The sequence below is a fragment of the Coenobita brevimanus genome, chromosome 31 (genome assembly GCF_032717465.1).
Source record: "Coenobita brevimanus isolate Jiangsu-jjx chromosome 31, ASM3271746v2, whole genome shotgun sequence".
In the NCBI taxonomy this organism is placed as follows: domain Eukaryota; kingdom Metazoa; phylum Arthropoda; class Malacostraca; order Decapoda; family Coenobitidae; genus Coenobita; species Coenobita brevimanus.
This window is the reverse complement of record NC_136984.1, coordinates 7,682,615-7,708,600: the sequence shown is the minus strand read 5'-3', so window position 1 is coordinate 7,708,600 and position 25,986 is coordinate 7,682,615. Positions and strand designations below refer to the sequence as shown.

General features: G+C 45.4%; 1 protein-coding gene across 1 annotated transcript in view; it reads right to left on the bottom strand.

Annotated features, from left to right (window-relative positions):
* LOC145395415 (uncharacterized) overlaps nt 1-25,986 on the bottom strand; it is a 171,069-nt gene that overhangs the window by 14,216 nt on the left and 130,867 nt on the right. Inside the window, exon 5 of the mRNA XM_080269019.1 lies at nt 6,980-7,083. Within this exon, the coding sequence (XP_080125145.1) occupies nt 6,980-7,083 (104 nt within the window). The remainder of the gene's footprint in view (nt 1-6,979; nt 7,084-25,986) is intronic.

The window sequence follows — 25,986 nt, the reverse complement described above, 5'->3', positions numbered from 1 at the left end:
ACTTGGGCGAGGACAGCGCCGATTGCCACTAGGGAAACGTCGGTACATAAATGGAAGGGTAGGGAGTAGTCGGGGAAGGCGACAATCAGAGCTGTTATGAGTTTGTTCTTAAGTTCTTGAAAAGCAGTTCGTCATTCCTCGATCCAGGTAAAGGGCTCACCCTTCAGGGTCAGGTCGTGAAGGGGCTTGGCAATGTTGGCAAACCCTTTGACAAAGCGTCGGTAGTATGAGGTGAGGCCCAGGAAGGCTCGGACCTCGTGGATGTCTTGTGGTAGGGGAATACCCACGATGGCACGGAGTTTGTCTGGGTCAGGGGATATTCCATCGTGGGAGATGATGTACCCCAGGAAAGAAACAGTTTTAGTGGCCAAGATGCACTTAGGAGGCTGGAGCTTGGGACTGGCCTGGCAGATTTGGTGAAAGACCTTCCTGAGGCGCTGAAAGTGATTGGCCCATGTTTTGCTAAAGACAGTCACATTGTCCAGATATGCCAGACATATTTCCCAGGTGAGGCCGCTCAGGATGGACTCCATTAGTCGGGAGAAGGTAGCAGGGGTGTTGCAGAATCCGAAGGGCAGGACGTTGAATTCGTAATGCTTCCCATTACTGGTGGAGAAGGCAGTTTTTCCTCTGTCCTCGGGGTGTACAGGGACCTGCCACTGTCCAACTGGAGATCAAGGGTGGAGAACCAGGAGGCACTGTATAGAGAGTCGAGTGAGTCATCGATCCTGGGGAGAGGAGTGGCATCCTTGATAGTCACGTCGTTGAGGTGGCAGTAGTCCATGCAGAAGCACATGGTGTCGTCTTTCTTCTTGATGAGGACGACGGGGGAGGACCAGGGGCTGGTGGAAGGAATAACAACGCCAGCATTGACCATTTCCTGGACCTGCCGGTCTTCCTCAGCTCGTTGTTTTGGGTTCTTCTGCCGGGAGGGCTGGCGGATTGGTGGTCCTGCAGTGTGTATTTCGTGTGTCAGGTGGTACGGTCGATGTCTAAGGGACCTGATGCGAAGAAGTCCAGGAGGAGATGGTGCAGGGTGTCTGATTGGTGAGGGAACAGGTGATTGGGGGTGAGGGGCAAGGGGGCAGAGGAGGGAGAGGGGGCGGTGGTGCATGGCTCAGCCTCTTCCATTTCTCCCACTATGAGTCCCTTAGGTAGTGAGAGGGGGGTCGTGGTGATGTTTGCAATCCGAACTACCATGATGTGTGGGGGTAGGAAAGTGGGGGGCAAGAGGCAGGCCAAGAGTGTTCCAGGTGGCAGGTCAGGGGAGAATAGGACGGATGTTCCTGTGGGCCTGTTCAGAGGGAGTCATGCTTCATGTTGAGGGGGGATCGTTGCAGTGGTGGCAGGGAAGGTGGGGGGAGGAGGGCTGGATGAGTAGGGAGATGGGGAAGGGGGAGGGTGCGGGGGCAGTGCTAGGGCAAGACGGTGGGGGAAAGGAAGGGTGGCCGTGCAAGTCCACACTGCCCTGGGGGGGTCTGGGAGGGGGGGGGTCGGGGGTCTCCGAAACTGGAGCTGCTACTTGTGGGAGTCAATGGTAGCGTTTAACTTTTGCAGCAGGTCCAGTCCCAGGTATCCATCATAGTTACGACAGGAGGAGTAGAAAACTATGAACTTGTGTTGTATTGATGCTTGCTGGTGGGTGTCGGTGAGTAGGGCCCGGGTTTCCCCACGGATGGGTAAGGGCCATCCCCTGCGTCTATGAGATGTGTTCTATCCATCTATCTATCTATTGCCAGACGCCTCAATCCCGTTTGGGGTGGCCACAAACAAATCGCCTCCAAGTCGCCCTGTCCCCCGCCATTTCACTGCCCTGCTCCCAACTCACACCCCCCTCTCTCATATACCTCACCACCCCATCCCTCCATCTCATCCTCGGCCTCCCCCTCCCTCTTCCCCCCTCCACCTCACTCACATACACTCTCTTCGTCAGTCTTTCGCCCTCCATCCTCTCCACATGGCCAAACCACCTCAGTGTGTTCCTCATAACGCTTCCTATCACATCCACATCCACACCACAACGCTCCTTTATATCCTCATTCGTCAGCCTGTCTCTCCACGTGACTCCACAGGCTCCTCTTAAATAACTCATTTCCACTGCTCTCACTCTTGACTTGTGTCCTTCCAACAATGTCCAAGCTTCACTTCCGTACGTTAGAGTTGGTATCACAATACTGTCATGTAGTAACTTTTTCACTTCCATGCTCACTTCCCTGTTTCTTATCACTGCTTTCAAGGAACTAGCAACCTTTCTTCCCTGCTGTACCCTTTCAAGCACTTCACACTCCAAACCTCCATCCTTACTCATCACACTACCCAAATACTTAAAACGTACTCACATTTTCCAATTCCTCACCATCTAACCTTGCTGTACATTCACTAACTTCACCTCTCTCAAAGACCATCACTTTACTCTTCCCTACATTCACCTTTAGGTTCCGTTTCTTACACACTCTCTCAAACTCATCCACCAAGCCTTGCAGCTCCCCTTCGTCTTCACTCAACAACACAGTATCATCTGCAAACAACAGTACAGGGAGTTTCCAAACTCTATCCTCTCTCACCATGGCCACTCCAACATCCACTACCCTACCTTGTACCTCTTTTATTACCCCATCCATGTACAGATTGAACAACCATGGAGACATGACACATCCTTGTTTCAAACCAACTTTCAAAGAGAAAAATTCACTTAGTTCACCATCCACACGCACTGCAGCCTTCGCACCATCGTACATACTCTTCACAGCATTCAACAACTTCCCATCTACTCCATATATTCTTAACACTTTCCACAATCCTTGTCTATCCACCCTGTCATATGCTTTCTCCAAATCCATGAAAGCCGCATACAACTTCTTTCCCTTCTCTAGAAACTTTTCCACTAAAGATCTAAGAATGAATATCTGATCTACACAACCTCTTCCCTTCCTAAAGCCTCCCTGTTCTTCTCCAACTAATTTCTCTGTTCTTTCTCTAACTCTGTCTATAAGTATCCTACCATACACTTTTCCTATTATACTAAGAAGACAAATGCCCCTATGATTACCACACACTTCTTTTTCCCCTTTTCCTTTGTACAAGGGAATAATTATACCTGACTTCCAATCCTCCGGGACTCTACCTTCCTCCCAGGCCAATCTGCACATCTTCCACATCCATTCTACTACTATCTCTCCCCCATGCTTCAGCATTTCACCACACACTCCATCAATTCCTGGGGCTTTCCCCGATTTAACTTTCTTCATTGCTTCCACAACTTCTATCCTACTGATTTCTTCCTGTCTTCTCACCTCCCTCCTTCTCCCAGCCATTCCCCAGCCACTTATACTTGCATTACTTCCATCCTCTACGTTCAACAATTCCTTAAAGTGTTCTCTCCATCTGCTCACTTTTTCTCCCTTCTCCACTAGTAATCTACCATTTTTATCTTTCACTCCCCTGCTAACTTCACTTCCACCCTGTCTTACTCTTTTCACTTCTCTCCAGAACATTTTCTTACAGTCCCTCCACTTTACACTCAAATTCCTTCCAAATTCCTCATCCACTCTCTTCTTACTCTCTCTTACTAATCTTTTCACTTCTCTCTTCCTTTCCACATATAACTCTCTTGTGTTGACATAGGGAAAAGCGGGCCAAAAGCCGATTTATGACAGGAGTATAAAATGGCTGTATAGACATGATCTGGCCACTCCCATGTCAACCAGAAGCCTTGCTTTTACCCCGTTCAGCCTCATCTTATCATAGGCTGGGGGGCGGTATCTGAGAGAGGTGGCCCCCGCCACTGTCGGAAGGTGCGGGGGCAGTCCTAAAAATCCAGCTTATGTTGGATTTCTTCTTCCTCCGGCTCCATTTCCCTGGGGTCGGTTTCTCCCGTGGGTGTGGGTTAGTCCTCGGGGCCCTTGTTTTCTAAAGAGGACACTTTGCGTTGGCCAGGGGTGGTTAGTTTGCACCTGGCCACTTTGAGCTGTTCACAGATGTCGTGGAGGAGGCATCGGTGACTGCACATAGAGAACCCCCAGGGGTTAATTGAGATGAGGTTCTGGTTCTCCTTGTGACTGGGGCACTTGCTTGTGGGGTGGGCCCTGGGTAAACTAGGTGCAAGTGCTGGGCTGGTATGGAGTAGCGGCAGTCAAGGTTTGTTGTGTGGTGTGGATTTATTCATTGGGAATTTGCTAACCACGTTGATTTGTTGAGGGGTGGAGCAGGAGGTTAAGAGTCGTCATATCAGCTGAATTTCTCGGTCGAGGTTCCCTGTTGGGTCATGAATAGTGAAATGTCCTTTGACCATGCTGGAGAGGACTCTGAAAAGAGTGTTGAATGTATGTTGTTCCCGGGTTTCAACTTCTGCCTATGGGTAAGCAGCGGTGATGAGTCGCCCGGCCTGGATCAGAGTGTCGTCCAGGTTGCCATCGTACACTAGGCTATCCAGCTGCGATAGTGCTACTACGCTTCCCAATAAGGGTGTGATGGCTTGGATTACCAATTTTGTAAAATTTGCCCATTTAAGTCCAGGGATGACTTTTGGTGCAGTATTGGCCGCGGCTTTGCCAAGTAGTGGCAATGTGACAGTTATTTTCTGCCTGTCATCTTCAAACTCGATATCCAGCAATGGCTTGATTATTGCTAGATATGTGTGGATGTCATACTGTTCTGGGTCGAATTTGGGCAATTGTACATGTGCTTTCATTGCCATTCTTACTAATTTCCCTGTTGGTCCTCTCTGCATATACCCAGGTCAAGAACCACTGCTGTCCTCCAGTGTTATGCAAGGTGTTTAAGGGGTGTCTTCCCATCCCTAGAATGCCTAGAGGGCAGCTGGGTTCCCTTTCTAGACCAGAACTTAGACAAACAAGAGAGGGCCATGCATAAAAACACAGGGCAACAACCTAACACATATATTGACATATTCAATGCTGTGGAACAGGAAAACAGTCTTACACAATATACTAAGCAAAAATCAATACATAAGCTGGTACTAGTGGGTAGAGTATCGCACAGGATACTAGATGTGCAGGAGTCTAAGTCTGGTTCAGGAGGGCAAGATTTCACTATGTGTAGTGAGGAGGCAATTCCGTGAGGCTCACACTGTTCTGGCACTAAGTTTTAGACTGTGCATGGGGGGGGGGGAGTTACTAACTCTCCACAACGAGGGGGAGTAGATTTTGACACTATGTGACAGGTGCTGGTACAGGGGGTGGTTGGGCATCCCGGTGTTCGTGTACGTTGCACTGTCTGTATATTAACTGGTTGGTATCGCTGAGATGCCTGTTCTTTACACTTACTAGTATGTGTTCTTTCCTGGCCTCACTGTACTCTTATATTATGTTACACTTACTCACGTGCCTCGTCTGCTGGCCTCACTGTTCACTGGTATTTCAATGTCTTTAGGTTCACTATTGTATCATGAGTGAGACAGAGGGAAGGAGAGGTCTAGGGCTCACAACTCTTGGCCTAGGGTAGGAGGAGGACCTTTGGGAGTCCCTTCATCCCATGGCCACGGGACCACTCGCAGGGGCGTTGCTCTCGGCTGGGGCTCTGGCTGTGTGTGGCGAAGGGCCCCTCACTATCGGGGCTGAGGACTGGAGTCTGGCCCTCAGGGCTAGGGCCAAACTGGCACTGGAGGCACTCACTCAGGCGCCGGGTGGAGGACGGGCGTCGCCTTCGTTGGGAAGGGGAAAGGGCCCACCCGGGAGTCCTGGGGACATCCTCAGAGGCACATTGGCAATGGTCTCCTGCTGATGGTGCTGCCATCAGGGCTGGGCTGTGGCATCGTTCCCTGCTGGAGTCCGTCAGGTGGGCACCCTCTTCCTCCGGAAAGAGGGAGAACAACCCCGGAGATAGTACGGGGCCTCTCTACCAGTCCTTAGGGCAATGGTCCTCCTCCTGGAGGTTGCCTCGGTCTTGGTGGACAGGAGGGTAATCTGCGCTCCTGCCAGAGGGCAGGACTGAGTGCAGCTCACTTTCTCACTATGGAGTCACAGGGGGCGAGGAACTTTGGCATCTCTCCCCGGCACGGCTACAGGCCGTTGCTGGGTTACCTTGAGCAAGAGACAGAGGGTGGCTACAGGCCGTCCCTTCGCTGTTGGTGCGGCTACAGGCCATCGCCGGGGCCCGACTCCCTGACGGGAACACAGACGAAGCACGGCTACCAGCCGTCACGTGCCTGTTGGTGTGGCTACAGGCTGTCGCCGAAGTCCCGGAAGGAGGGCAATGTGCAGGTGTGGTGCAGCTACAGGCCATCTCTTGCCTACTGGCATGGCTACACGCCGTCGCTGGTGTCATGCCCTCTGAGACAAATGCAGAAGGAGAGGGGATGTACCAGTCTCTCCCCAGTGTGGCTACAGGCCGTTGCTTGTTTCTGCCGGGGGTATTAGCGGCACTTGACCGAGTGGCTACAGGCCATCTCCTAATTGGCAGCCCGGCTACAGGTCATGGCCTATTTTGCGTGCGGCTACAGGCCATCACTGGCGCCTGGCTACTGCCCATGGCCCTTAATTCAGAGCAGCTACAGGCCATCTTCTTTATCTCCAAGTGGCTGCAGACCAATGCTGGGGTGCTACTTGGCACTGTTAGGCCAGTTCCACCCCAGTCCTGTCGGTGGTCAGCTCACCTGGGAGATAGTGTACTTTGACTAAGGTGGTGGCAGCAGGTGAGTTCCAGGGAAGAGGGGCACACGGCCCGAGTGAACTTGTATTCGTATTGCCCGGGCGTGTTCCATGCGCCGTCTAGCCCTCCGTGTCCTCCTCCTGGGGGTGTGGTGGCTACTTGAGCTGCCACAGCCGGCATTTTACATGGGGTAAAAAAATAGTATAGGAAGGGATAACAAATGAAATAGTCATGGGTAAAACCAATAAAATAGTCATAATGTACAAAAAAATAATCATGGAGTAAAAACAAAAGGCAACAATTCTATGAGTTACAATGTTGAATAAAAGGCGGTAATCCAGCATAGACAGACAGAACCAAGAGGTCTTACCCGTTCCAGTTTGAAGGCAAAACATCTGTACTGAGGAAAGAGGCTCATCGCGGTATGGCCCATATTGCCGTATTCGGTCAGGTTGCGGCACCGTTCCTGGTATTCTGGTTAAGGAACATTACAGAACATTATCTAGCTGGACCTTGAAGGCCTGAGAGGTTGTGGAGGATTGTGGAGAGAGATTATGGTGGAGACTGATGGTGGATGGTGGTGGTGGAAATGGCAGAGGCGATAGTGGTGGTGATGGTTAGTGGTGGTGGTGAAAGTTAGTGATGGTGATGAAAGGTGGTGGTGGTTGTGGTCGTGGATGGTGTAGGGTGGTGGAAATTAGTGGTGGTGGAGAGTAGTGGAAGGTAGTGGTGGTGGAGAGCAGTGGAAGTTAGTGGTCGTGGAGAGTAGTGGAAGTTAGTGGTCATGGAGAGTAAGGGTGGTGGAAGTTAGAGGTAGTAGAAGTACATGGTGGTATTAGTTACATGTGGTGTAACCTAGTGGCGGTGGTAGTTAGTGGTGGTGGAAGTTAGTGGTGGTGGAAGTTAGTGGTGGTGGAAGTTGGTGGTGGTGGAAGTTAGTGGCGGTGGAAGTTAGTGGTGGTGGAAGTTAGTGGTGGTGGAAGTTAGTGGTGGTGAAAGTTAGTGGTGGTGAAAGTTAGTGGTGGTGAAAGTTAGTGATGGTGGAAGTTAGTGATGGTGGAAGTCAGATGTGGTGTAACCTAGTGGTGATGGAAGTTAGTAGTGGGTCTTAGACTTTTTAGGAAAGGTCGTGTGGGGGAGGTTGTGGTAACAGTGATGGAGGGGGAGATGGTGGTGGTGACAGTGATGGAGGGGGAGATGGTGGTGGTGACAGTGATGGAGTGGGAGATGGTGGTGGTGACAGTGATGGAGGGGGCGATGGTGGTGGTGACAGTGATGGAGGGGGGGCTGGTGGTGGTGACAGCGATGGAAGGGGAGATGGTGGTGGTGAAAGTGATGAAGGTGGAGATGGTGATGGTAATCTTGATGCAGGGGAAGATTGTGGTAGTGAACGTAAAGGTCATAGTTGTGTAAGGTGGGTGGAGGGACAAGGTGAACGGGTTGGTGAGGAGCTGAGATGTGGTGGTGATTTATTCGTATGGCGCGGTGGTGATTGTGTGTGGTGGGGGTCATGTGGGGGATTTGGTGGTAAATGAGGTCGAGTTTAGATGGTGGTGGTGGTGAAGTGTGATGTGGAGTTTATAATAATAATAATAATAATAATAATAATAATAATAATGATGATGATGATGATATTGATGATGATGACTAGAAGACTGTAACTGTCAGAGACAGTTACTGATCTCAGCCTATGATTTTTTTTTTTTTTTAATAACTCCAAGACCCTTGCTCAGACTGCACCAGAAAGAATACAGACATGGTCCAGGACCAGACAAAACTTTTAGGGCCAAGAAGTACCTCATTTATGTTTTGTTTATTTCCTGTACAGAAGAGTAATTGAAAATTTAAAAAACGGGTGTACCTAATATGGAAAGGTCAAGCATGAATGACCTTTATTTTTCCCATACAAATGTTTAGAAAATAATTTTATGAGATGTCCATCCGTGTTCCTGTATCTGTAGTAGTTATGTAGTAAACTATCTATTCTATCTATCTATTGCCAGACGCCTCAATTCCGTTTCGAGTGGCCACAAACAAATCGCCTCCAAGTCGCCCTGTCCCCAGCCATTTCACTGCCCTGCTCCCAACTCACACACCCCTCTCTCATATACCTCTCCAACCCATCCCTCCATCTCATCCTCGGCCTCCCTCTCCCTCTTACCCCCTCCACCTCACTCACATACACTCTCTTCGTCAGTCTTTCACTCTCCATCCTCTCCACATGGCCAAACCAGTGTGTTCCTCATAACGCTTCCTATCACATCCACATCCACACCACAACGGTCCTTTATATCCTCATTCGTCAGCCTGTCTCTCCATGTGACTCCACACGCTCCTCTTAAATAATTCATTTCCACTGCTCTCACTCTTGACTTGTGTCCTTCCAACAACGTCCAAGCTTCACTTCCGTACGTTAGAGTTGGTATCACAATACTGTCATGAAGTAACTTTTTCACTTCCATGCTCACTTCCCTGTTTCTTATCACTGCTTTCAAAGAACCAGCAACCTTTCTTCCCTGCTGTACCCTTTCAAGCACTTCACCCTCCAAACCTCCATCCTTACTCATCACTCTACCCAAGTACTTCAACGTACTCACATTTTCCAATTCCTCACCATCCAACCTCGCTGTACATTCACTGACTTCACCTCTCTCAAAGACCATCACTTTACTCTTCCCTACATTCACCTTTAGATTCCGTTTCTTACACACTCTCTCAAACTCATCCACCAAGCCTTGCAGCTCCCCTTCGTCTTCACTCAACAACACAGTATCATTTGCAAACAACAGTACAGGGAGTTTCCAAACACTATCCTCTCTCACCAGGGCCACTCCAACATCCACTACCCTACCTTGTACCTCTTTTATTACCCCATCCATGTACAGATTGAACAACCATGGAGACATGACACATCCCTGTTTCAACCCAACTTTCAAAGAGAAAAATTCACTTAGTTAACCATCCACACGCACTGCAGCCTTCGCACCATCGTACATACTCTTCACAGCATTCAACAACTTCCCATCTACTCCATATATTCTTAACACTTTCCACAATCCTTGGCTATCCACCCTGTCATATGCTTTCTCCAAATCCATGAAAGCCGCATACAACTTCTTTCCCTTCTCTAGAAACTTTTCCACTAAAGATCTATGAATGAATATTTGATCTACACAACATCTTCCCTTCCTAAAGCCTGCCTGTTCTTCTCCAACTAATTTCTCTGTTCTTTCCCTAACTCTGTCAATAAGTATCCTACCATACACTTTTCCTATTATACTAAGAAGACAAATGCCCCGATGATTACCACACACTTCTTTTTCCCCTTTTCCTTTGTACAAGGGAATAATTATACCTGACTTCCAATCCTCCGGGACTCTACCTTCCTCCCACGCCAATCTGCACATCTTCCACATCCATTCTACTACTATCTCTCCCCCATGCTTCAGCATTTCACCACACACTCCATCAATTCCTTGGGTTTTCCCCAATTTAACTTTCTTCATTGCTTCCACAACTTCTATCCTACTGATTTCTTCCTGTCTTCTAACATCACTCCTTCTCCCAGCCATTCCCCAGCCACTTATACTCGCTTTACTTCCATCCTCTATGTTCAACAATTCCTTAAAGTGTTCTCTCCATCTGCTCACTTTTTCTCCCTTCTCCACTAGTAATCTACCATTTTTATCTTTCACTCCCCTGCTAACTTCACTTCCATCCTGTCTTACTCTTTTCACCTCTTTCCAGAACATTTTCTTACAGTCTCTCCACTTTACACTCAAATTCCTTCCAAATTCCTCATCCACTCTCTTCTTACTCTCCCTTACTAATCTTTTCACCTCTCTTTCTTTCTTTCTACATATAACTCTCTCTTCCGCCTCTCAACTTCTTCCACGCCCCTATTTCTCATTCATTCATTGTATGCTTTCTTCTTTTGTGCCACAGCTTGTTTCACCTCTTCAGTCCACCACACTGTTCCTTGCACCCCCCTCCGTCTTCTCTTCCTTCCACACACCACATCACATGCTGCACATATTTCTTTCTGTAAATATCCTACACACACCTTCCACATCTCCCATCTGCTCCAATTCATATTTGCCCAATCGTTCCTCCACTTCTCTCTTATACTCTGGCTTTTTCTCATCCTCTTGTAACCTTTCCACTCTCCTTGCAACGACTCCTTCCTCTTGTCTTTCCCTTCTTCTATTCCTCCATCTTACTTGAATTCTAATTCTGGCCACCACCAAGTAGTGGTCAGAAAGTCCACTCCCCCAACCTCTGTAAACCCTTGCATCCATTACACATCTTCGCATCCTTTCATCCACACACACATAATCAATCATTGCCTTCCTTTTATTCAGTTCACCACCCACCCTTCTCATCACTCGCCATGTATACCTGTGGATCATTTTACGCCTGAAGAGGGTATTGGCTATCACCAACCCCCTCCCAGCACAAATGTCCACTAACGCACTCCAATTCTCATCTATCTCAGCAGGCACACCCCACTCACCAACTATTCCATCCACCTTCACATTCCCAACTTTACCATTCATATCACCAATCAAAAACACTCTCTCATTCCTTCCAAACTTTTCCATGCACACTTCTACATTTGTCCAGAACTCTTCTCTCACTCTTCTAGCACGATCTTGCGTTGGCGCATACACACACACAATCGCCCACATTTGTATTCCAACTTTCAACTTTACCCACACAATCCTTGACCCAACTGATCCATACTGTCTTATGCTCTTCTTCCATCTTTTACTCACAACTATACATACTCCTTCCTTTGCCCTCTCATTCTCACCTACTCCTGCACATATACCCCATCGATACTCCCATTCTCTCACACTTTCTCCTCTTCATTTTGTTTCAGTTCTTCCACATACATCCACTTTCGCACCCTCAAGCACCTGGACTGAGATTGAAAATTTGTACTTTTTGGAAAGTTTTGATCCTGAGACCTTAAAAAGTAGGTCAGGATCACAGAAACAGGGTCAGTGTAATGGTATCATGGAGCTGTACATCCTCAATACAGTAAGTGTGAGGAAAATTGGAGATAAGAAGTGACCTAATAAAAGTAATAAAAATAGTGATGGATACAAAGATCTCCACCTGTGGTAATAGATAGAGATGAACTAAGAGACTGTAACAGTAAGGGACAGTTACTGATCTTCACAAATGAGAATAATACTGATCTTACGACTTTTGTAATAACTAAAAAACCGTTGGTAAAACTGCCACAAAAAAGCATAGAGACCTGGTTCAGGACCAGACAAAACTTCTAGGGGAAGAAGTGTCCCATTTATACTTTAGGGTTTTATGTATAAAAGAACAATTGGAAAGTGCTGAAAAGTGGTATGTCCAAAATATACTAACGTCTTGCATGAATAACCTTCAATTTGTCCACTCAAATTTTTGGAAAATAATTTTATCACAGGATTTCCTTCCATGTTCATCTATCGATAATAGTTTTCGAGTAAAATTAGGTTCGAAATTGATAATCTTTGGACACTTTTGGACCTGTGACCTTGAAAAGTAGGTCAGAGTCACTGAAAGTGGGTCAGTGTACTTGGGTTATAGTGCTGTACGTCCTCGAAGGGTATGATGGAAATCAGAGACGAAAGTGACGGAATAATAATGACAATAATAGTAACAACTAGAAGCTCTCAGAGAGCGCATACCTCCGTCAATGCCATTGACATTAAAAAGGATCCGGATCCATGGATATAGGATCCTGATCCTGATCTGGATCCGCCCCAAAATATAATCAATTCTTTCTTGGTCCATGGCTCACCTTTCCACAAAATTTCATCTATATCCGTTCATAATTTTTTGAGTAATCCTGGATACTGATCCTTGGAAATAGGATCCGCATCTGGATCCGGATCAGCCCCCAAAACTTGATCCATTCTTTCTTGGTCAATGGCGCACCTGTCCAGAAAATTTCATTGAAATTCATTGAGAACTTTTGGAGATATTGTGCTGGATACTCCGGATCCGGGCACGGATCCACGCCAGAATTTAGCAATTTTTGCCTTGGCCCATGGCCCGCCCTTCCACAAAATTTCATCAAAATCCGTTCATAAATTTTGTGAGTAATCCTGCTACAAGACAGACAGACAGACAGACAGACAAACCAACAAACCAAAGAAGGGTAAAACATATACCTCCCTGAGGAGGTTATAATAATAATAATAATAATAATAATAATAATAATCATAATCATAATAATAATAATAATAATATGAAGACTGAAACTGTCATTGTTACTGGTCTCCACCTATAAGAATATTGCTGAACTGACTATTTGTGTAAAAACTCAAAAACATTGGTCAAACTGCCACCAGAAAATTATACAGACCTGGTCCAGGACCAGACAAAATTTCTCTGGCCATGAAGCGCCTCATTCATGCTTTTTTTTTTTGTGTGTATGAAAGAGCAATTGGAAATTGTTAAAAAAATGGGATGGCCGAAATGTCATATGTCACGCATGAATAACTTGAGATTATTTCCTTACAAATGTTTGGAAAATAATTTTATCATGGGATTCCTTTCCATATCCTATCTATCTATCTATTGCCAGACGCCTTAATCCCTTACAGGGTGGCCACAAACAAATCGACTCCACGTCGCCCTGTCCCTCGCCATTCCACTGCCCTGCTTCCAGTTCACACCCCCATCTCTCATATACCTCTCCAATCCATTCTTCCATCTCATCCTTGGCCTTCCCTTCCCTCTCTCACTCTCCACCTCACTCACATACACTCCTCGTCAGTCTCTCACTCTCCATCCTCTCCACATGGCCAAACCATTTCAGTGTATTTCTCCTAACACTTCCTATCACATCCACATCCACACCACAACGCTCCTTCACTTCCTCATTTGTCAGTCTGTTTCTCCATGAGACTCCACATGATCCTCTCATATAATTCATTGCCACTTCTCTCACTCTTGACTTGTGTCCCTCCAACAACGTCCAAGCTTCACTTCCACAGGTAAGAGTTGGTACCACAATACTGTCATGTAATAACTTTTTCACTTCCAGGCTCACTTCCCTGTTTCTTATCACTGCTTTCAAGGAACCAGCAACCTTTCTTCCCTGCTATACCCTTTCAAGCACTTCATCCTCCAAACTTCCATCCTTACTCATCACACTACCCAAGTACTTAAACGTACTCACATTTTCCATTTCCTCACCATCCACTAATAATGTACCATTTTTATCTTTCACTCTCCTACTGACTTCATTGCCACCCTGTCTGACTCTCTTTACCTTTTTCCAGAACATTTTCTTACATTCCCTCCACGTTACACTGAAATTCCTTCCAAATTCCTCATCCACTCTCTTCTTACTCTCTCTTACTAATCTTTTCACCTCTCTCTTCCTTTCTACATATAACTCTTTCTTCCGTCTCTCAACTTCTTCCATGCCCCTATTCCTCATCCATTCATTATATGCTTTTTTCTTCTGTGCCACGGCCCCTCTCACCACTTCATTCCACTATGGTGTCCCCTGCACCCCCTTTCGTCTTCTCTTCACCCCACGTACCACCTCACATGCTGTACAGATTTCTTCTGTGAATATCTTGTACACACATTCCATGTCCCCCATCTGCTCCAATTTATATTTATCCAATCGTTCATCCACTACTCTCTTATATTCAGCCTTTTTCTCATCCTCTTGTAACCTTTCCACTCTCCTTGCAACTACTCCTTCCTCCCGTTCTTCCATTCTTATATTTCTCCATTTTACATGGACCTTGATTCTGACCACCACCAACTGGTGATCAGAAGGTCCACTCCCCCAACCCCAATATGCTCTTGCATCCATTACACATCTTCGCATCCTTTCATCCACACACACATAATCAATCCTTGCCTTCCTTTCATTCAGTTCATTAGCCACCCTTCTCATCACTCGCCATGCATACCTGTGGATCATTTTGTGCCTGAAGAGGGTATTGGCTATCACCCCCCCCCCCGCCCCCCGGCACAAATGTCCACTAAAGCACTGCCATTCTCATCTATTGCCACAGGCATACCCCACTCACCAACTACTCCATCCACCTTCACATTCCCTACTGTACCATTCATATCACCAGTTAAGAACACTCTTTCTCTCCATATCCATTTCCATTTATGTTTAATAGTTTTTGAGTAAATTCTATCTATCAACCTATCTATAGCCCGACACCCTAATCCCACAAAGGGTGGCCGCAGACAAAACGCCTCCAAGTCGCTCTATCACTCACCATTTGACTACTCTCCCCCCAACTCACCCCCTCTCCCTCATATACCTCTCAACTCCATCCCTCCACCTCATCCTCGGTCTACCCCTCCCTCTCCTTCCCTCCACCTCACCTACATACACCCTCTTAGTCAGTCTTTCATTCTCCATTCTCTTCACATGTCCAAACCACCTCAATGTATTTCTCCTAATCTTCTCAACAACATCCACATCCACCCCACAACATTCCTTCTCTTCTTCATTCGTCAACCTGTCCCTCCATGTCACTCCACATGCTCCTCTCATGTAACTCATTTCTTCTGCTCTCACTCTTGACTTGTTCCCCTCATGCAGGGTCCACGCCTCGCTTCCATACGTCAGGGTAGGGATCACAATACTATGATGCAGTGACTTCTTAACTTCCATACTCACCTCCCAATTCCTTATCACTGCTGTCAGTGAACCAACAACCTTCCTTCCCTGCTGTACTCTTTCACACACTTCATCCCCCAAAGTTCCATCCTTACTCATCACACTACACAAGTACTTGAAAGCACTCACAGTCTCCATATCCTCACCATCCAACCTTACTGTACATTCTGTGACTTCATTCCTCTCAAACACCATAACTTTACTTTTATTTACATTAACTTTCAGCTTCCTCCTCCTACACACTGTCCCAGATTCATTCACCAAACCTTGCAACTCCCATTCATCCTCACTCAACAATACTGTATCATCAGCAAACAGCAACACCGGAATCTTTCAAATCTCACCCTCATTCATCAGAGCCACCCCCACATCCACTGCCCTACCTTGCACCTCCTTTACAACCCCATCCATCTATATATTAAACAGCCATGGAGACATCACACAACCCTGTTTCAGTACCACACTGAGATCAAAGAACTCACTCAGCTCACCATCCACTCGCACCGTAGCCCTAGCTCCTTCATACATAATCTTCACAGCACTCAACAATTTCCCCTCCACTCCATATATTCTTAATACCTTCCACATACCTTGCCTATCTATTCTGTCATAAGCTTTCTCCAAGTCCATGAAGGCAGCATACACTTTCTTTCCCTTCTCTAGATACTTCTCCACTAAACATCTTAGAACAAATATCTGATCTACACACCCTTTTCCCTTCCTAAATCACCCTTGTTCTTCTCCAACTAGCTCCTCTGTCATATGCCTAACCCTATCAATGAGTATTCTACCATATATTTTACCAGACACACTAAGAAGGCAAATACCCCTATGGTTACCATATACTTCTCTCTCCCCTTTTCCTTTGTATAAAGGAACAATTATACCTGATTTCCAGTCCTCTGGAACTCTTCCCTCTTCCCAAGCCAATCTACACAACTTCCATATCCACTCCACAACAATCTCACCCCCATACCTCAGCATTTCACCACACACTCCATCAATTCCTGGGGCCTTTCCCAACTTGATCTTCTTCATTGCTTCCACTACTTCTGCCCTACTGATCTCTTCTTCCCTCCTCTCATCTCTTCTTCTCCCAGCCATTCCCCACTCACTTATACTCGCACTGCTCTCACTCTCTACATTCAACAATTCCTCAAAGTGCTCCTTCCATCTCCTCAATTTCTCTCTCTTCTCCACCAACAATCTATTATTCCTATCTTTCACTCCCCTACTGTTTCCCCTTTCACACTGCCTTACTTTCTGTACCTCCTTCCAAAACAATTACTTACCCTCCCTCCATTTCACACTCAGATTCCTCCCAAACTCTTCATCCACTTTCTTCTTACTATCCTTCACCAGTCTCTTCACCTCCCTTCTCCTGCTCACATATACCTCTCTCTTCTCTCCCTCTTCTTCTCCCCTACCTCTACTTGCTAACCAATCACTATATGCCTTCTTCTTTTGTTCTACAGCTCGTTTCACCTCATCATTCCACCATGCTGTCCCTTGCACACCCTTGCATCTTCTCCTCACTCCTCAAACCACCTCAAACGCTGCGCCTATCTCTTCCGTGAATATCTTACATACGTCGTCCACCCCTTCCATCTGCTCTAGCTCATACCTTCCCAAGCTTTCTTCAGCTATACTCTTATACTCTGCCATTCTCTCACTATCTTGCAAATTCTCCACTCTTCTCACCGAAGCTGTTTCCTCCTGTCTTCCCCTTCGTCTTCTGAACCATTTTCTTTGCAGCTTTACCATGGTCATCTCTAAGTGATGGTCTGAGACTCCATTCCCCCAATCATTTCCTGTGGCACCCTCGGGGATGCATAGGGCCTCGATGAACTCACACCACCACATCCTATCTTGTGCTAACTCCTCAAGATCTCCCCAACACTCATCTCCAGCTTCCCGTCTCATTGTCCTCACCCACGTCTCTTTTGGCCTTCCTCTACCTCTCCTACCAAGTGCCACCCACCCTGGTGTACCTCGTACTATTCCCTGTCTCCTATACACATGTCCTAGCCACTTCCATCGTGAGAATCTAACATATTCATCGACCGGCTGCACTCCCGTTATTTCTCTAATTCTACTATTTGGTATCCTTTCCCACCACTTAACTCCTAATATTCTTCTAAGTGCTTTATTTTCAAACACCAAGAATTTATTTTCCATAGTCACTGTGCTGTACCAAGACTCGTGTCCATAAATTAAGATACTCCTAACCATTACCTTATAAAGTTTGATTTTTGTATGCACAGAGAAATTGTTATTATTCCAAATATTTTTAAGCATTCCCATTGCCTGATTAGCCTTCTTTAACCTTTCCTCGAATTCAAAGTTCAAAGAACCATCCTTGGCTAAATAAGTACCTAAATATTTAAACCTATCAACTTGCTTTACATCCATACCTCCAATTACACATTCCTGCGCATTTTCCATATTCATATTGATTATTTCAGTTTTTCCACAATTAATAACCAAACCCACCTTGCGACCTTCACTCACCAAACAGTCCAACACTCTTTGCATCTCTTCTGGCCCATCACAAATCAAAATTATATCATCTGCATAATCTAAATCCAAAAGTTTCCTGTTCTCTTCCCAAAGTATACCTGCACCGGTTTCTGTTCCAACGCGTTTCATAATGTAATCAATGACCAATATAAATAGTAAAGGCGATAGAACACCACCTTGAATTACTCCGGACTTGACTTCAAACGAATCACTCAGACAACCATCAACCATCACTTTACAAAATGTGTCCTCATGCATGTTCATAATGACCCTCACAAACTCCTCTGGTATTCCATAATGTCTCATGATCTTCCCCATAGTCTCTCTCGAAACACTATCAAAAGCCTTTTCAAAATCAACAAAACAAAGACTTAACGGTACTATCATTTCATTAACTTGCTGCATCAAATGCCTAACTATAAAGATCTGATCATTGCAACCACGTTCCTTTCTAAAACCAGCCTGTTCATCCCTCAGAATGCCCTCAACCACCGGCTCCAACCTATTTAACAACACTCTACTGAAAACTTTCAAAGCTATCGGTGACAAAGAGATTCCCCTCCAATTACCACATTCACTAAGGTTTCCCTTCTTCAGAACTTTAACAATTACACCATTCTTCCAAACTGATGGTAGTAGCCCCGTCACCCATATCTTATTGAATAGCTTGGTCAAGATCATTATTAATCTATCCCCCTCCACTTTAAACATTTCCGGAAATAAACCATCCTCCCCTGGTGCCTTATTATTCTTTACTGCTTTCTCCACTTCTGCAAGCCTCAACTCTCCTGTTTCTAAATTTAAATCTTCCTGAGCAGACGGTATATCCTCTTCTGGTGGTTTTGGTCTATTAAGAACTGTCTCAAAATGCTCTTTCCATCTGTTTTTAATATCTCCATCTTTGGTCAATAAATTTCCTTCCCTGTCTCTAACTGGTATTTCCTTGCGTTTACCTGCATTACCACTCAGTTCTCTAATCGATTCATATGCTATTCTTTGACTCTGTCCATCATTTTTGTTTATTAACCCCTTAACTGCGGGGCGTCACTTTCGTGACGCTCGGCTACAATGGATCATACCGCGGGGCGTCACTTTTGTGATTCTGTGTTATTTTGAATTATCCCGGGCTCTCAAGTGGTGGCTTGTATCATACATCAGTACTGCCAATGTCCAACACTAGTCAGCACTCCAAATCTCATCTGTACTCCCATCCATTGTTGACATTTTAGCTATTTTAACCCCTTCCTGACTCCCCTCCCTACCTGCCCTCCATTACCCTCTCCTCTCACCTCCCACGCCGCGCTGCGCACCGGAAATTTCCCCCGTCTCTTTCCACAGATTTCATCCATTGAAATAAGCCCTATGCCCTATATTTTTACCCAATAATATTTACCAAAATAAAAAAGGTAAGTGATAGTGTTATACTCCAGAAATTGCCTAATTATCACCTGACAACACCTCACGTGCATTCATTCGCTACATTACCACGGTAATTTCCCCTTTGATTTATGCCTTGTAATCGATGTCTGTAATAAAAATATATATCAGAAAGGAAGGGAGAATCCTAATTGACATTTACAGTCACCTGGAACTACCTATTTCTATATTTATTGCCGAGATTTTCTACCTATAAAAAATTAGCATGTAAGTTAGCAGCAGTAAGCCTAAAGTGTCATTGTCAACCCTTCCCTTCTCAGATAATTTACCCCTTCTTGACTCCTCCCTACTTGCCCTCCATTACCCTCTCCTCTCACTTCTCACGCCGCGCTGCGCTACGGAAATTTCCCTCTTCTTTTTCCACAGATTTCATCCATTGAAATAAGCCCTATGCCCAATATTTTTACCCAATAATATATACCAAAAAAAAAACAGGTAAGTGATAGTGTTATACTCCTGAAATTGCCCAATTATCACCTGACAAAACCTCACGTGCATTCATTCGCTACATTACCACGGTAATTTCCCCTTTGATTTATGCCTTGTAATCGATGTCTGTAATAAAAATATATATCAGAAAGGAAGGGAGAATCCTAATTGACATTTACATTCACCTGGAAGTACCTATTTCTTTATTTATTGCTGAGATTTTCTACCTATAAAAAATTAGCCTGTAAGTTAGCAGCAGTCAGCCTAAAGTGTCATTGTCAACCCTTCCCTTCTCAGATAAGCCGCGGCATTTAGTTCCTTGTCCTCCACTGCAGAGACAACATGTCGCACTCATCCCGCCATTCCTGCTACTTCTGCGCCCATTGCAAAGGGCCCCGTGACCTCTACCCCCAAGAAAAGTGTTGAGGCAAGCAGGAAAGGCCTCAGTGACTCTGCAGTGGCACGAGAACTTGCTGAATTGTCGATGATAATAATGGACAGCGATTTTGACGATTCCGGTGAATCGTGTGATGAGCCGGGTGAACTTATCGCGCCAGAAACAGCGACAACAAGTGCTCCTACCAGTGAATCTGTGTGTAGCTCCAAGGGAAAGGAGCCTTTAGTGCAGGAAGGAAAAGAATTTGGGAAGGGAGTGAAAAGGCGGCGTGTTAGCCCCAGAACAATGCCCCCACGTGACCCAGCCCGCCATGAGTCACGAGATCATTCACCTCCCCGTTCCCCAAGCCCCGCTTTACTCATCTCGTCATCATCGTCGGCTGAGTTATCTCCGGAGTCTTCGTCGTCGGAGTCACCACCAGCATCAACAGTGAAGGCCGGCCGTAGAGGTAGAGGTAGATCTAAGAGAGTGAGAAGTAGTGTAGCTAGTAGGGTAAGGGCTGCTAGTGCTGTACGGCAACCTAGGGTCAGTGCGAGTGACCTTGACCGTGATAAGCCTCCCACTCAGCCAACCTCCACCACCACCACCACCACCATCCCTCCACCGCCACGCCAGGGAATCCTGGACGCCTTCGCGTGGACAGAAGGGTCAGATTTTGTCCCCGAAAACCTGGTTTTCGATGAGAGCTCGTCAGGAGTTCAGCCTGCCTTCACTATGGACGAAAATGCTGAGTGTGTCGACTACCTTTTGGCCTTCCTAGATGACGAAGTCATGCAGCACATATGTGATGAGACTAACAGGTTCGAATCACAACGTGCTGCTAGTGGTACAGGTGCAGCCAAGATGCAACAGTGGACCATGCTGGGAGTGCAGGAGCTGTATGTGTTCTTTGCCCTCATGCTTCTTATGCCACACTCCAAGAAGCATGAGTTGGAAGAATACTGGTCCATGGACCCCTTACTACCCTCACCGACCTTCAACAAGTACATGGCCAGAGATCGTTTCCGGAACATCATGGGAAACCTGCACTTTGTCGATAATGATGTACCTTCCCAAACCGACCCACTTTGGAAGATCCGGGAGATTCTGAACAGAATGAAGGATAAGTTCATGTCATTCTTCCACCCATTTCAGAAGGTTGTCATTGATGAGTCCTTGGTTCTGTTCAGAGGACGTCTTCGGTTTGTCCAGTACATTCCAAGCAAACGCCATCGCTTTGGAATTAAGTTCTTTGTACTGTGCGACTGTAAGATGGGGTACATCCTTGACTTCGTCATCTATTCAGCCAGCACTGTCGATCTCGATAAAACACACCCCCTTGGCTTCTCAGGCTGTGTAGTGAAAGTGCTCCTAGAAAAGTATTTTGGTGGGAATCATGTGCTGTATACAGACAACTACTATACAGCACCGAAACTTGCCAAATACCTTTCTGAGCACGGCATTGGCTCCTGCGGCACTGTCAAAAGTAATCGTGCCAACTTCCCCAAATTCCCAGAGGCAGGAAACTCGCAGCGAGGAGACGTGCACCTACGCAAGTCTGAGAAGATGCTGGCAATACGGTGGCATGACAAGAGAGTCGTGCACATGCTCACCACCGTACATAAGGGGGAGATGAGAGACAGTGGGAAGGTCGACCGTAGGACAGGCGAAACTGTGATGAAACCTGATGCTGTGTTGGACTATAATATAAACATGCGGCTGGTGGACAAGTCCGACATGATGATTGGTGAGATCGACTGCCTCAGGAAGAATACTAGGTGGTACAGGAAAGTTTTTCTGCATCTCATAGATATGACGATGCTGAACGCCTTCATCCTGTACAAGATGAAGGTAAAGCCACCCAAGTCCTTCTCCCTGAGGTTGTTCGCCAGGACTTGTGTCCAGCAGCTGCTGGAAAAATATGGTAAGGTGCAAGCAGCAACTCCAAGGCGCCATCCAGTTACACTTCCCGACCGACTTGAGCAGAGGGCGTATATGGATCGGCACAGACTTGAGCTAATGCCTGCCACAGGGAAAAGGAAGGCTGCGATTCGCAGGTGTCAGGTATGTGCGCATACCACACGCCGCACACCTGAGCATAAACGCACCTCTTGGCAGTGCGCTGAATGCCAGGTTCCCCTCTGTGTAACCTGCTTCTTCGATTATCACAGCCAGAAGCAGTTCTAACAGTGCAAGTGTGGAAGCAGAATTATTTGTCAATAATGTGTAAATAATGTGTAAATAATCTGTACATAGCAGGTGAAAGCAATGGATGTTCAGTTCATATGATTGAACAGTGTACTATAGTTTCATCTTACTGAAAGTGACAGTGAATAACATATTGTAAGTAAAATAGAAGGGTAAATATTGAAAATAGAATAGAAAATGTAAATAGTAATGTAAGTAATTAGTAATATAAGAATATGAGTACAAATAATTTATGTTATAACAGTGAGAGTGAATCCGTGGCTCTCTACGTATTTTACTGACTGAAAAATAGAATGACTTCAGTGACAATAAAATAATATGACTGAATGAAACTTATGGAGAAAGACTCCAGATATATATAAGTGTGATATAGTAATAGAAATATAAAGTGTGAGGGGTTTTATGAATAATAAATGACAGAGTGCCTAGAGCGAACTAGCGCAAGTGCGGCGATCAGACGCGCTCGTAATTTCCATTGCTTTCACACTGTTTTTTTTTAGTATGGATCCCAAACTACTTGAAAATGGTAGAATAGTGTTTATAGTGTTTGTATCTGGCTGTAGTAATCATATAACGGGTTGTCGGGAAGTGTAAAGTGGAGACTTAGTTACCCTACTTCAGAGGTCTCCACAAGTCCTACGGAAACTGACGAAGGCTCAACAATCATTCCAGGAGAAAGCTGAAGGTATGTGCTATAAGCATATGTAATTTTATTATTCTAGGACTAATAACTGATTTTTAGCAAATATTTTTTGAGAGTCTGTCAGAGCCCAAATAACCCCGCGGGACACGCAAGTAATTGGTAAACAAGCCCGCGGTGTAGGGGTTAAGATTTCAGTCTCTGCAACCTTTTCATCCACACATCTTCTTTTATCTCTCCTAGCTAACCTTCTTACTTCTGAATTCAAACTCCAGTACGCAGCTCTTGCTAATTCAATCTCTCGTTCATCAACGCATTGCATCTCACTCCTCAATTTAGCCTCACCTCTCTTTTTTATCATATCCCACGTTTCCTCTGATATCCATTCCTTTCTCCTGAATCTATGTCTCCTTCCAATCGTACATTCAGCAGTCTCATGCAAAACTTTGTTCACATCCTCCCACATCTCATCTACACTTCTCTCCCCCTCTTCCAACGTTTCCAACACCAAAAACCTATTTCTGCATTCTAATCTGAATTCCTCCTTTTCTTCTCCTTCCCTTCTAAGCTTAACAATATCGTATCTACCAACACCAGATTTTTCCTTCTTCTGATTTTTAAGTTTAAACCTTATTTTTGCAATGCTGAGTTGATGGTCACTACCAATATCTGCTCCCCGTTTAACATGAACATCTAGCAGAGAACTTCTATGCCTTCTACTGATAGCGATGTGATCAATCTGATTTTTATATTTTCCACACGGCGACACCCAAGTTGTCTTGTGTATATTGCAATGCTGAAAGAGTGTGCCCCCGATGACTAAGTTATTTGCTAGACAGAAGCTTCCAAACCTCACTCCGTTTTCACTCATCCTACTACCAACTCCCATCTTACCCATACATGCCTCAAATCCCTCATTTGAACAGCCCATTACTGCATTAAAGTCTCCAACGCAGATCAAAACATCATGTCTAGGTACCCTTCCTACTCCTTCTTGCAACTTTTCATAAAATGTGTCTTTCCTTTCATCGAGTGCATCATTAGTAGGTGCATAACACACAAACAGACAGATGTTGCCATGATTTGATTTAAACCGTGCGTATAACAATCGCTCATCTATAGGATCCCACTCACATAAAGCCTTATTTGCCTTACAACCCAGCAAAAATCCAACTCCCTGGTAATGCATTCTGTCCTGTCGACCAGATATCAATAAACGTATACCATCCTCCAAATCCAACTTATCGATTCCAGTTAATCTAGTTTCTGTCAGAGCACAAATATCAAGTCCGTAATTTTGAAAAACCTTCACTAACTCATCGATTTTACCGTCATGATTTAGCGTTCTCACATTCCAGTTACCAATTTTAATTGTATTTTTTGCATTGACAAAGGAATTAGATTGTAATTGAGGCAACCGTGAGATTCTTAACACCCCCTGCCCATTTAAGGGCTGCACGGGACTGGGGGCCATTATTGTTCTTTCAGAGTCCATCAAGGTTTCTTTGGCTAACTTCCTGAACACCTCGCCATTGTGTTGCAGTCGCAGTAGGCAGCTAACTTGCCTGATTGCCCACACCCGAAAGACCCAGCTATGCTGTAGCCAGTCACGTGCTGGCATGCTTCCCAGCCATTTCACTCTTAAGGAGTTCCTCTGCCTGAGAAAGCAACCACCCCCCTGCTCCCGAGGGCTTTTGATCTGTGTAGGTAGAGGGCGATCACTCCCTCATTAGCCATATACAGTGTATATACAGTGTATAGGCTACACTCACCCTCTTCAAATTCTAACATCCAACACTTGTCTTCTCATTCGCTCATCCACACACGTATAGTCTATCATTGCCTTTCGTTCAACAAGTTCACCATCCATCCTTCTCATTACTCTCCATGTATACCGGTGGATCATCTTATGCCGAAAGTTGGTGATGGCTATTGCCAACCCCTTACCAGCACAGATGTCCACCAAAACACTATCATTCCCATCTACTTTAGCTGGCACACCCCACTGACCAACCACTCCATCCACTCGTACATTCCCAACTTTGCCATTCATGTCTCCAATCAAAAGCACTCTCTCGCTCCTCTCAGATTTGTCCATACATGCTTCTACTCTCGCCCAAAACTCATCTTTCACTCTTGCCACTCGGTCCTCTGTCGGAGCATAAACACATACAATCGCCCACGCTTGTCTACCTACTTTCATCCTCACCCATACAATCCTTGCACCCACTGTTCCATACTCTCTTATATTCTCCATCCACTTCTTGCTTATCATTAGACATACTCCCTCTCTTGCCCTCTCATTCTTATTGACTCCCGCACATATACCTAAACCGTATTTCCATTCTCTCACCCTTTCACCTTTCCATTTAGTTTCAGTCAATCCACATATATCCATTTTTGCATCCTCAAGCACCTGAACAATCTCTCTCTCTTTCACTTCATCATTCACTCCTCTCACATTCCATGTCCCCACCCTCAGAATGTCCTTTGTCCGTTCCTTAGTCGTCAACGTCTGGTCCGTCCTGGTCCGAGGCGCTTTATTTGCTTGTTTAGTTAGTTCTTTTTACAGGGTGGGCCGCTTACCCACTACCAACCCTTTAAGTCGCCTCGTACAACAAGCAGGGATACTGGGGGAGTATTCTTGAAACCCCCTACCCCCAGGGGTTATTAATGAGTAAATTAATGTTGAAAATTAATGATCTGCCGGCATTTTTGGACCTGTAACCTCAAGAAGCACATGAACTTCACTGAAAATGAGTCAGTGCAATAAGGTCATGGTGCCGTACATCCTTTGTAAGTATAATGAAAAAATGGAGAGAAAAAGTGACGGATTAATGAAAAAACTAATAATAAATAATAATACTAACTATAATAAAAAAGACAATAATAATAATAATAATATTAATAATAATAATAAATAATTATAAAAATAACTAGATTACTGTAGCTATCAGTAAGAATTACTGACCACCACCAATGAGAATATGGCTGAACTTACATTTTTTTATTTAAAAACTGTTGATCAAACTGCCACCAAAAGTATACAGACTTGGTTCAGAACCAGACAAAACTTCAAAGGCAAAGGAAGTGCCTCAT